The following is a 12,864-nucleotide window of genomic DNA, read 5'->3' as shown; positions in this document are numbered from 1 at the left end:
AAACTTAAACATAAATATAGATGACGGCATTCACTGGAGAAGGCAATCACTGAACACCAGCAAAGTCTCCATTCAGAGGGGAATGGAATACAGAGTTGGCTGGAAGCCCAGAGAGAGAAACCAAACATAAGTTTGGGACCAGGCTCTGATACAGGCCTGCTGGTGGATACATGGCATCTTAACATTGTATGTCTATTTGATAGATGATGGCTAGAGTGAATTATTCAAATACCTAGGATTTCCTCAGTATCATCCTGGCAGCAGAACATGTGAAAAGCAGGGACATGCGCCTAGAAAAAGCATTTTCATTTTTAGTTTTTCTTTTTCAGCTTTTTTTAGCTTTCACTGAATGAGTTGTTTAAGTTAGTTGTTTTTGTGACTTGTATTTCATTTCCATTCGTTTCAATGGGAAACATAATTTCTGGCTATATCCCTCCCTCCCCTTACACTGCAATGAAATTCCCTGGGTTTGTAGCCCTCCTTGAAGGGATCCGCCTTCCCAGGTTTCAGGCAAGTGGGCCAAACTGTCCCCATTTTCACAGTTGCTGTACATTGCTGTTGGAGAATATGACTGGACAGAGGGAAAGTAGAGAAGAGGAGGCAAGGATGGAGATGAGGGAGCAGTCAAAGGTGAGTTTCCCAAGGGACGGAGAGAGGGAGTGAGGGGAAGACCTGGGAGGCAGAGCCATCTGGGAAGGGAAACTGAGGTGGGCTGGCATTAACTGCAGCCCATCTTTATGATTTCATTCCCATACACATTCCCGTTTTTTGGTGAGCATCTGGGGAAGTTCATATATAGCAAGCAGGCCAGACCACTTGGAACTAACTGTCAAAACTGCAATACTGTCCAAACATTACCCAGAATTATTGTATTAATTTTTGCCTTTATATTTTGATGTGAGGGATACAAAGAGCACTGATTTATGAAAGCCTTTCAATTAAGGGTTTCTTTTAACCACAGGTATTGACATTTATATATTTATTGTGCTTGTGAAAACCAGATTCAAACTGAGATAATATTTAATAATGGCAGCTCTTTGGAAAACAACTTCTACCCAGAACATCAAGCTGAGGTCTGCTTCTGCAGCCTACAATTACATATGACCTTTTTAAGGTAAAGATGCACTCATATATTGATATGCTGACAAACAGAGCTGTCTGTACTTTGCAGAACACACAGAAACAATCCAGATTTGATTCCCACAGTTGAACCATGCATACAGCCAAATTTCCAAGTTGCTACTTCTGGGCTCTCCTAAAATGGGGAGCAGAGCAGATGCAAGCCAAGTACCATGTACTTCTCAGATAGCAACACTGAAAGCTCCCAGTAAGATGCCCCCTTCAACTGTTAATTGAATCGCTGCAGAGAAATAGAGGTGAAAAGGCAGCCTTTTATGATACTGCTGAGCATTGGCTAATAACTCACTGGTGTCACCTCTTTCGGGTCAGAACTCTGTGGGCAGAAGCAAGCAAAAGGACAAATCTATCTCAAGGGGAAAGGCTATGAAGGATTCCAGAAAATACAATGACTTAGGGTAAAGCCAAGTGTAATGTTAGAGCCAAGGGTCTGATCTGGAGGTGCCTTCATTATGTTCAGTAGGAAGGTAATCTTTTTCTCTCCAGAGTTGAGCTCTGAAAACCAGATTTTTCACCAATAATTAACTATAGATGACACCCATTGGCTAGTGACTGTGTTGTCACAAAGACACCATTTCCAGACGTTTTGTGTCTATCTTTAAAATGTTTTTAACAAAGGGTGAATGTTTGAATTAATAAATCATGTGTGGTGCTTTTAAAAAAAATCTGACAACCTATTTGAAACATAGAGGAAGGGCAAGACTGATGGCTGACTCAGAGTCCAGCAGGGTAGAGTGTGTGTCTGACATGCAAATTTTGACCCTGTGAGAAAACTGGGCTAATACATTGGCGGAAGAACCTGAGGTGACTTCTGTTTATACATCACATCTTTTTTCATCCTTATTTGGATGGGAGATCTGAGTTTAGCTCCTCTGCTTTCCAGTAAAAAGAAAGTCATTTTGGAGTAGAGACGGTCATCCTACCATGAGGCAAAGCGTTTTGACTGCCATAGGCAGTTCATTTTTGATGGCTCTGAAAGAGGCAGGCTGGGAGAAACACAGATCTGGGTACATTCTCATAGGAAATGCTCCCAAACAAATCCAATGGAACCAAATGGGGAAATCATGGCCATGTCTTTGCCACCAGCCTCCCAGAGCCTGACTCAAAGGGCCATCCTTCAGGAAGAGGAAGAGCCACCATACCTTGATATCCCATGCAGTCCCCAGTCCCTGAAGAGGCCAGGAGGCATCAATAGTCCCCATGGAGGTCTCTGAGAACTCGGACATAAAAGTGGCAAAAGTAGACCCTGCTGACTCCTAGGAGGTGAGGTATGTTGGGGATTGACCCTCAGTTTAGGGCCTGCCACAATCACCCTTATATCCCCCAAACTGGAGAAGGTGGCAAACAAATGCTGAGGCCTATACTAGAAGACAGAGCACTTAACATGACACGTGAGCCTCCCTTCCCATGGTTCTACTCACGAGGAAGAATCTCAGATTGAAAAATGACAATGGTTACTCTCCATTAATAATGTGAACAATAAACTGGGCGATACCAGTCACCAAGACCCCAAAAAAGAGAAAGAAAAAACAAGGCAAAATGCCAATGGGAAACAGCTGCACTGAGGGATATGTGTGAGAGGTAAATTTATTTAGAGATCCCCTGACAAAGCTGCATGCAAAATGCTTAGTGGCTTTTTTAGTATACAATAAATTTTCTATTTCCCATCTGCGCCACTGGCATTTTGCATTGCCTGCTTTTCTCTCCAATTAATGCACCAGGAAGAGGTGGAACTACAGGGCCTATCGGATGCTATTTAGACTTCACGGCTGCAGCATTGCTCCAAAGTAGGTCCCTGTTGTGTAAAAACACAAAGGGGTATTCTTCACGGTGGATTTTGCTTCGGTTTCGAATCGGAGCAAATAATATACTGATTTAAATAGCTTTTTCATGGCAGTGCAGATTCGCCCCCCATCCCAATTTTTCACGGGAGAAACAGCGCACTTCTCTGCGCTGCTTACGTCTGCTGCCGCTCATGACTCACCGCTCCAAATCCGCCTAATCCCGCCCACTCTTCCCATGATCCTGTGTGTGTGTGTTTGGGGGGGGCATCCCGAGAGCAGCAAATCCAAGCCAAAACTCCCATCACCCTTCTGAAGAGGGGCAGCCAGTCTGCTCTGGGTCTCCCTTCAGCCCGTGTGATCCTATGTGTGTGTATGGGGGGGGACCATGAGAGCAGCAAATCCAAGCCAAAACTCCCGTCACCCTTCTCAAGAGGGGGCAGCCAGTCTGCTCTGGGTCTCCCTCCAGCCGGTGCGATCCTATGTGTGTGTGTGTTGGGGAGGGGCATCCTGAGAGCGGCAAATCCAAGCCAAAACCCCCATCACCCTTCTGAAGAGGGGCAGCCAGTCTGCTCTGGGTCTCCCTCCTGCCGGTGCGATCCTATGTGTGTGTGTGTTGGGGAGGGGCATCCTGAGAGCGGCAAATCCAAGCCAAAACTCCCATCACCCTTCTCAAGAGGGGCAGCCAGTCTGCTCTGGGTCTCCCTCCTGCCGGTGCGATCCTATGTGTGTGTGTGTTGGGGAGGGGCATCCTGAGAGCGGCAAATCCAAGGCAAAACTCCCATCACCCTTCTCAAGAGGGGCAGCCAGTCTGCTTTGGGTCTCCCTCCTGCCGGTGCGATGCTGTTAGAGTGGCAACTCCCCCAGCCAATCACTGTTCTTGGGGGAGGAGAAAGGAGACGTCCCGGGGAGCGAAGCAAACATTTCTTCATGGGCATCTAAGCAACAAAATGCTCTTTTACTGGAAAGTACGGCTCAGAAGTGGTTTGGATTGCCTCTCTTTTAAACCGGCTTATTTTGCTCAGTGGGGGAAAACACGGCTCTGCAGTGAATAACCAAAATTTGCCTCCGACGCAAAACAGCTTCGAAACAGCAGCAAATCTCCATGAAGAATACCCCAAAATGTTTTTTTTTAAGTAGCTCCTTAGCTAACTAGCTGGACAGCTCCTCCACAGCTTCCGCAATCTTTCCTTGAGCCTGTTCCTAGCCCTGGCTGGACAGCTCCCTCAACATCTTTGGTTGCTGCTCCTGCCCCCTGGCTCCAGTGACTATGGGGAAAGGACAGGTCACTCACCTCACCCCTGATTGTTTCTCATGTTAATTCATGGGGCTGGTGGGGAGGAGGAGGGAAATGACATTCAGATTTCCATGTCAGGCTTCAAAATTTCTCCAGCCATACTTCTCTAGAAAAGATAATGGAGGTTGCACTAAAAAATGTGCATCCATTTAATGACAGATCAAATAACAAAGCAACACACACAAATCATTGCTATTGATGTCATTATGGTAAAATGCCTTACATCCCAGAAACTGAGTCTGTACTAGAGGCTCAGAGGTTGTAAAGGGCTTCTGCTCGCCTACTAGAAGGAGTATATGTGTCACTTCCCAAGCGCAGAGCTATTCAGTGCCATAGAAATGCAGGGGATCCTAGCCAGAGGAGGACAAAAGGCAACATCACACATCACCCATAGTCACACCTAAAGATTCCATTTTGTCATTTGTCACAAGGGGTTAAGCGGTCTCCATTTTACCTCAAGCCACTCTTGCCCTGGGGATTCTCCACCTTAACACACGCAAGGAGGCGGCAATCCATCACACTCCAAAAGGGCATCCATGCCCACACATTGCTGGAAAAGCATGGGGGAAAACCCTAGTGCAGGGATCGAGGGGATGGACTGTTTCTGAGTGCTGGTGTCATAACCCCGCTAACCAGCTCAGAGTCCTCAGAGGAAGAGCCTGAAGAGCCAAGACCACCAGCCGGGGAGACTAGCAGGACCAGGGAAAGCCTGACTTGGGCAAGGCGCCTGCTGACAAGGGCCTAGCAGCACTAGGGTCTTGTTATCCGTCCTTCCTTCAATAGGCGGTGACTCGGTGAGCTAACCACACTGAACTGCTTGGCAGAAATCTTAAAATTATTTTATTTTATATAATTTATTTGATCATATATATGTTCTTTAAATTATCCTCAGGTCTCTTGAATTCAAATAAACCCAAAATAAATTTCACTACTGGAACTGTGATAGATGGATCACAGCAAAAATTGTAGCTTATTAGTGGGAGTGGGGGAAGAGAAGTCTAGCTGGCCAGAGACCCCCGGTTGGCTTTCTTCCTCCCACATGGGCTCCAACAGGGGCTTGTGAGTCCGTCTCCCCACAGTCGTTATTACAGGGGGAGGGAATGAATTCAAAAGGTACAGATATATTCAGCAACATTTTGATTTCTTCATTTTTCTAGTTCCTAGTTTAGCATTCACAGCAGACAGAGGGATGGGGAGAAAGAAGATGGTATAGTTGGCATGGAATGAACAGAAAAAAAACAGATGTTGCCACCAAAGAAGATTGCCCTAGTATGAATTTGTCACCGTGTTTTCACAACTCACAGAGGGGATTAAGCAGCTTTGAGCAGGCTGGCACTTTCATTCTATATAAGAAAGCAACCCCTCTAAAGTATCTCTTTGCCTGCACGAGTACAGTTTTTTTAGACTGTGTTTCTGGCATAGTTCTATTGGCATTGCTACTGTACTGCTGGTTTTTTCTGTGTGAGAAAGAAAGAGGGAGTTATTTGTGCGTGTGCGAGAGAGCTGCTATCAGCTAGCATGTGAAGGATTTCCCCCTTTCCCCTTCAGCGTCAGTTGCAGGGTCTGTGCTAATTCTGCCCTCTGTATTGCGTCTGCTGGTGTCACCGTTGTGTGTTGCTGTGATTATTTGCGGTGCACACGAATTGTCAGGGTGCGTGTGTTATTCATCCAGAGTCCACATGCATTAATAGTCAGCCCGTCTGTGTGTGTTGCTTAGCTCACCGTGGCTTGTGCGCACTCCAGGCAATTTCCACCAAGCACCAGCTCCCTGGGTAAATAATGAGCAAGAGGCAAAGAGCAATACTCAAGACGGCGGGGGGGGGGGGGGCGCAGAGTCTGGTTGGCACCCTTGGCAGCAACCCACACCCAAGCGCGCAGCTTAGCAGCTGTAGCAGAAGCCATAAGAGGGAGCCAGTTTAGCACCACACTTCCAAAGGTCTGCTTTTGGAATGGTGGCAGGTGGGCTTCATTGGAAGTTTTTGGAAAGCAGTGCCGTTACTACCGTACACTGTGTGATTCGAATGCACCCCGGTAATGCAAAATTGCATCTTGTTGGCACCCTCCGCTTTCTTCTTTCGTGTTTGTGCCCAAACCACACTTTCTCTGTGTGAGAAAGGGGGGAGGTTGGAGGCATCATTGAGTGGAGAGAGAAACCTGCAGTTCTCCCTGTAGATCAGCTTCTGCTGCCCCCAACAATGCAGTATGGCATTGGGATGCTGCAGCAACGGGCAAGGGCAGTTCAGATGCCACGTGGCAGCTGCCCCACTCTGAGTCTACTCCTGGCACAAATAGCAGTGGGAAATTTCAGCACAGACTACCGACATCCCCAGCAAGCAGCTTTAGGAGCAACCACCTGGCTGTAGGCAGACTTCCCCTTCCCAGTCCCAGCATGACAGCAATGGCAGGCATTTCTCCCCAGGGGGCCTTGGTCAGCAGGAGCATCTCTGTTGCTGAGAAGCACCTGGGAAACTGGGAGGTCAGTCCCAAGGACCATCTTTGGAGTCCACAAGCTACCCTTGCAGGCAGTGGCCAAGGCAGCCTGGCTGCTTTTACAGAGCTTGTTTTGGGATCAGTAGGAAGGAGATGCAGGGGGCAGAGCTCCCTCCCCCTCCCCCCATCCTTAGGAGTACATTTTCCTTGACAACTCTTGCCCACCTTCTCGGACCCAGACAGCAGTCCCCAACAGTCCTTAGCAGAGGGAAATGTGGGTGCTACAGAGCCAAATGGTGGTGCTATTAGGAGAAGCAATGGGCAGACCTCACTCATGGTCACCACTGACTGAGTCTGAGCCGAGCGGCCCTCAGGTGCGCTGCCAGGACCACTGGATCTTGGCTTGGCTTACTCCTAGCCCCCAGTAGCCCTCCAAGGCAGCAGCGCACCAGGGTCTTTCCCAGTAAATCTGTAGAGACTGTGGACACTGGATAGGTAATTTCCCACTCCTGGCTCTTAGAAGGGGTTCTGTAGGTGACAGTTTCCCCAGCAGGCCAAGTAGCACCCCCTGGGCCTTGTCAGGTTCAGAAAATGGCACAGGAGGGAAGACCAAAGACCCTCCTCCATGGGTGCCACAGTCACGATCTGAAATGGGCACCACCACAAGCACAATGAAGGAAAACCTGCAGCTCATGTCTGACTGTTACACACAGCACAAGGTGAGGAACCCCAGTCCCAATCGGTGTACTGTGTAACATCGAAATGCCCTTCAAGTGCCTGGCTCATGTCCCCAAGCCCAGAAGTGTGTGACTTGGGGCTCCGAGGAACTATCTTCACACTTGGCAAAACTTCATCTCAGGGCCTGGATTCAGTCTCAGACTCCAGCGTAGTCAGACTGTCCATCAGAAGGTCATCAATCAATTTGATAAGCAGTGCATAGGAGTGGTGCCTCTGATTTGATTGGATTTGGTAGTCTATATGGATTTTTTAATCATCCCTATTCTGAATTAAAACATAATTATTTCTGAGAATTGGGAGAACACATGAAGCTACCTTACACTGAATCAGACCCTTGGTCCATCAAAGTCAGTATTGTCTACTCAGACCGGCAGTGGCTCTCCAGGGCCTCTGGTAGAGGTCTTTCACATCATCTACTTGCCTAGTCCTTTTAACTGGAGATGCTGGGGATTGACCATGGGACCTTCTGCATGCAAAGCAGAGGCTCTACCACTGAGCTAGTCTTCCAATACAGCAGGAACGTCACTGTCCTGTTTGAATTTCCTGGGCAGGTGGCAAAAGGAGAGGCTTGGGACAGGAGGAGAGAGGGTGACTTTTTATGTGCTTGCCCCTATTCTGTCTGTCTGCTTTCCCATCTCTCATCACTGACTGCAGCTCATGAGCATTAAGATGGCACAGCATCCCTCCCTCCCTGGTCATCTTCTTCACTGTCTGCCAGGACATGCAAGCAAAACAGTGGCAGCACCGTCTCTCACTCCTCACATGCATGTGCAGGCAGGTATAGCATTTATTTTTATCCCCACCAGTCTGCAGCACTGTGTGTCTGTATGCCAGCATGTGCAACCACAATGAAAAGCTTGCTTCTATATTTTGCAGCTCCAGAGAGAACAGAATAACAAGCCAACAGAGCTCAGTGCTACTTACAGAATCAACTCAAAGTCCTCCCACAAGCCCATGATTTGAATAGGCAGGACTTTGGAAAAGATCAGCACAATCCTTTCCGAGGATACGTTCTGCATGTAACTCTGCCAATTGGTAAACATCCCTGTCAGTTATAACTCTGACAACATCAGCCTCTCTTCTCTTCCTCAGCCCTTCTTGAACTCTGGATCCAAGCTTTGGAATAATGGCCAGCTTCAAATCTTTTCACATATGAACCAACTGCTATTAATGTTTTGCAGTTTGGAAAACTTATAAACATTAGCATTAAAGAACAGGATATCTTTTGAGGGGGTTGATTATTTTGTCAGACACAAGGAGCTTTGACTCTCAAAAGCTTTACCCTGAAACGCCTGTTGGCCTCTAAGGTGAATCTCAGACCTTTTATGCAGGGACGGTTCCCCGCGGTCACCAACGCCAACTGCTTCAGGGCTTCCTTATGATTATGCATGCCTTTTCTGCCCATCAGAGGTCGCCTCACTCTCCGTGCACTTTTTGCCAGGGTTTTCCAGATGCTGTTTTAACCAAAATCTGGAAAACACGGGCAAAACGCATGGGGAGAGTGAGGCGACCTCTGATGGGCAGAAAAGGCATGCATAATCATAAGGAAGCCCTGAAGCAGTCGGCGGGGACAACCGTGGGGAAACATCCCTGCATAAAAGGCCTAACTGTTTTACTGCAGACTGACACAACTGCCCTCTGAAACTATGATCTAAAATGTTGCCCTTCCCCCGAAGCTCACAGACTGAATTCTACCACAGGAGAGGGCAACTTTTTGGGACCCAGTGCTCAAAAAAACAAGCAGCGTCTGCCTGTGAAAATGTTGGCACGTTAGCAAACAAATTGGATGGGGGAAGTCAATGGTTGGACTTGGCCAGACATGCTCAGAGCAAACCGAGCCCCAGAGACACTGCCAGGCATCTCAGGATTCACCTTGCGTAGGTCTGGAAGGCGATGGCAGGGATTAGCCACACTTACCACCTTCTCTTGCAGTGTTGACTTCAGCAGCATTGCTTGCTGGTGCCTTGGCTGCTTAGGCGGAGTAATGGGTTCTAAGCGAAATTTTCTCATGTGCCAGAATCACCAACCCATTCTGCAGAGCTCAGCCCTACTTCCTTGGTTCCCTCTCCAACAGGTTTGTGCCCGTTTGCAGTCCCTAAAGAACTTGGGCCTGGCATAATTAAGAGACAGCCTCCATCCAGCTCCAAGCACAGCAGGGGGAGAGGTAGGCTTTACTGCTCGAGCACCAGGCCCATTATATGCAATACAATCTATTTATGTCATTACAGAAATAAAACTGCAAGGAACGGTTGGAGAATCTTGGGGCTTTGGGTGGAGACCAAAGAGCTAGGACCCCAGCACGTGTGTGTGTGATCCTAGATGCACTTGAGATCCTGCGGGTGCCCCAATGGTGTGGAAAAGCAGGGCAGAGGGTGTAAAATATACAGGGGAACCTCCTGTTGATCATATAATGCAAAATTGAATTTTGGTGTTCACTGCCACAAGATGCCAGCCGTAAAAGAGACTAGGGAAATTCATGGGGGGTTCAGTCTATCAGTGTCCGTGAGCCATGAGACCTTAGCGGAACCTCTGGGTAGCTAGGCAGTGTACCTCTGAATGCCAGGTGCTGGGTACAAGGAACCAGGGAGGCTCCTCAAGTTGCTAGTCAGCTTACCAGAGTCCCCTGGCCAGGTGCTGGTGAAGACAGAAGGCTGATTACCGCCCTGGCTTGGGCTGCCCTGTGGAAAAGCGATTCTTGAGATAGGCAGAAGAACACATGAACACATGAAGCTGCCATATAATCAGACCCTTGGTCCCTCAAAGTCAGTATTGTCTACTCAGACCGGCAGCGGCTCTCCAGGGTCTCAGGCAGGGGTCTTTCACATCACCGACTTGCCTAGTCCCTTTAACGGGAGATGCCAGGGAGTGAACCTGAGACCTTCTGCATGCCAAGCAGATGCAGGGGTCTTTCACAACACCGACTTGCCTAGTCCCTTTAATGGGAGATGCCAGGGATTGAACCTGGGACCTTCTGCATGCCAAGCAGATGCTCTACCACTGAGCCACGGCCCCTCCCCTAAGAGTTCTGTCTGGGGCACCCGCAGCCTCGGGCTGTCCTGCTGCTTTAGTTGGGGGGTTGGCTGCCCAAACCAGAGGAAGAAGTAAGGGTCCAGATCCCCCCCCCACCAGAATGGGAAGCCACCGCCTCCAGGGCTCACAGATGAATACTGAATCCCTCAAAGTCAGTATTGTCTACTCAGACCGGCAGCCGCTCTCCAAGGTATCAGGCAGGGGTCGTTCACAACCACCTACCTGCCTAGTCCCTTTAACTGGAGGTGCGGGGGACGGAACATGGGACCTTCTGCATGCCAAGCAGAGGCTCTACCACTGAGCCACAGCCCCTCCCCTTAGTGTAGCCTCTAAGGCACAGCTATGGGGAGAAGCAAATTGAACTGCTGACAGTACAGAGCTCTGTTTGGTCTCACACGAACACAGGAAGCTGCCTTATACTGAATCAGACCCTTGGTCCATCCAAGTCAGTATTGTCTACTCAGACCGGCAGCGGCTCTCCAGGGTCTCAGGCAGGGGTCTTCCACATCACCGCCTTGCCTAGTCCCTTTGACGGGAGATGCCAGAGAGTGAACCTGGGACCTTCTGCATGCCAAGCAGATGCAGGAGTCTTCCACATCACCGCCTTGCCTAGTCCCTTTAACGGGAGGTGCCAGGGAGTGAACCTGGGACCTTCTGCATGCCAAGCAGATGCAGGGGTCTTCCACATCACCGCCTTGCCTAGTCCCTTTAACGGGAGGTGCCAGGGAGTGAACCTGGGACCTTCTGCATGCCAAGCAGATGCAGGGGTCTTCCACATCACCGCCTTGCCTAGTCCCTTTAACGGGAGGTGCCAGGGAGTGAACCTGGGACCTTCTGCATGCCAAGCAGATGCAGGGGTCTTCCACATCACCGCCTTGCCTAGTCCCTTTAACGGGAGGTGCGGGGGACGGAACCTGGGACCTTCTGCATGCCAAGCAGAGGCTCTACCACTGAGCCCCGGCCCCTCCCCTCCGTCCTTTCCCGGGTCTCCCCGGCAGGCGAGCGCGCAACAGCTGCCCAGCTGCGCCCGCCTCTGGCCAGCGGCTGGGGGGGGGGCGTTCTGCTGGCGCGCCGCCTCTGCCCCCCTTCCCTGACGCGCCGTCTCTCTCCCCCGCCCGCCCGCCTATAAGAAGCCCCTTCGCTCGCTGCGGCAGCCCAGCCCGGCGCGGGGACGGCCGGAGGAGCCCGGAGGAGCGAGCGAGCGGCGGCCGGAGCCCGTCGGGGCCAGCAGCGGGCAGCAGGCGGTTGCCGTCGGAGGCGAGCGCCGCGCCCGTGGATGAGGGCGGCGTCCGGCGCTGTCCGCCCGGCGGCCAGGTCCGCTCCATGGACGGGGCGCCGCTGGCCGAGGGGTCGGCGGCCCCCAACGCCTCGTGCAACGCCTCCGACGGCAACCGGTTCGAGCAGCCGGCGTGGCAGGTGGCGCTCTGGGCGGCGGCCTACGCGCTGATCGTGGTGGTGTCGGTGGCGGGCAACGTGGTGGTGATGTGGATCATCCTGGCCCACAAGAGGATGCGCACCGTCACCAACTATTTCCTGGTCAACCTGGCCTTCGCCGAAGCCTCCATGGCCGCCTTCAACACCCTCGTCAACTTCACCTACGCCGTCCACAACGTCTGGTATTACGGCCTCCTCTACTGCCGCTTCCAAAACTTCTTCCCGGTCGCCGCCGTCTTCGCCAGCATCTACTCCATGATGGCCATCGCCGTGGACAGGTGAGCGCGGGGGCTGGGGCAGAGGATGATGGAGGGCTTTTGAGGGGTCGGCCTGAGAAGGGGCGGGGGAGCACCTTTGGGACAGGACCCTCCAGCGCGGGACGTCTCCCCTTACCTTGCGGAGCTGAAACCTCAGATGCAGGGAGAGAGGGTGCCGCTAGAAGAGGAGGAGGAGGAAGAGTTGGTTTTTATATGCCGACTCTCTCTGCCACTTAAGGGAGAATCAAACCGGCTTACAATCGCCTTCCCGTCCCCTCCCCACAACAGATACCCTGTGAGGTAGGCGAGGCTGAGAGAGTTCAGACAGAACTGTGACTAGCCCGAGGTCACCCAGCTGGCTGGGTGTGTAGGAGTGGGGAATCAAACCCGGTGCACCAGATTAAAGGACAAGCCTCTGGGTTTGAGGAAGGGGAGCGCAAACCTCGAGGACTGTTGTTACCCTATGGGCTGACTTCAGTTTGGCATACTTAACAGGGGGATGGAGAAAGCGCCCCAGAGACGGCGCGGAGTGACTTTTCTTCACCACCCAGTAACTGCATCGATATCCCACATGCCACATTTCTGGGAAAAGGTTTCTCGGAAAGGGTTTGAGGGCATATCAGAATTGGGATTAGCAACCTGTTATTAATTAAAGAGCCAAACTTTGTTAGGAGTAAGAGATCGACAAAGAAACAGTCAAAGGCATCCCATGTGGGTAACTAAAAGTGCACAGCTTAAACCTTATTGATAAGCAACATGC

At 50.6% G+C, this 12,864-nt stretch overlaps 1 protein-coding gene across 1 annotated transcript in view; it reads left to right on the top strand.

Moving 5' to 3' along the window:
* Positions 1-11,736: 11,736 nt before the first annotated feature.
* TACR1 (tachykinin receptor 1) overlaps positions 11,737-12,864 on the top strand; it is an 80,240-nt gene continuing 79,112 nt past the window's right edge. Inside the window, exon 1 of the mRNA XM_056860414.1 lies at positions 11,737-12,125. Within this exon, the coding sequence (XP_056716392.1) occupies positions 11,737-12,125 (389 nt within the window). The remainder of the gene's footprint in view (positions 12,126-12,864) is intronic.

This window comes from Euleptes europaea, chromosome 14 (assembly GCF_029931775.1).
Source record: "Euleptes europaea isolate rEulEur1 chromosome 14, rEulEur1.hap1, whole genome shotgun sequence".
Taxonomy (NCBI): domain Eukaryota; kingdom Metazoa; phylum Chordata; class Lepidosauria; order Squamata; family Sphaerodactylidae; genus Euleptes; species Euleptes europaea.
The sequence above is the reverse complement of the archived record's forward strand: the minus strand, read 5'-3'. Positions and strand labels throughout refer to the sequence as shown.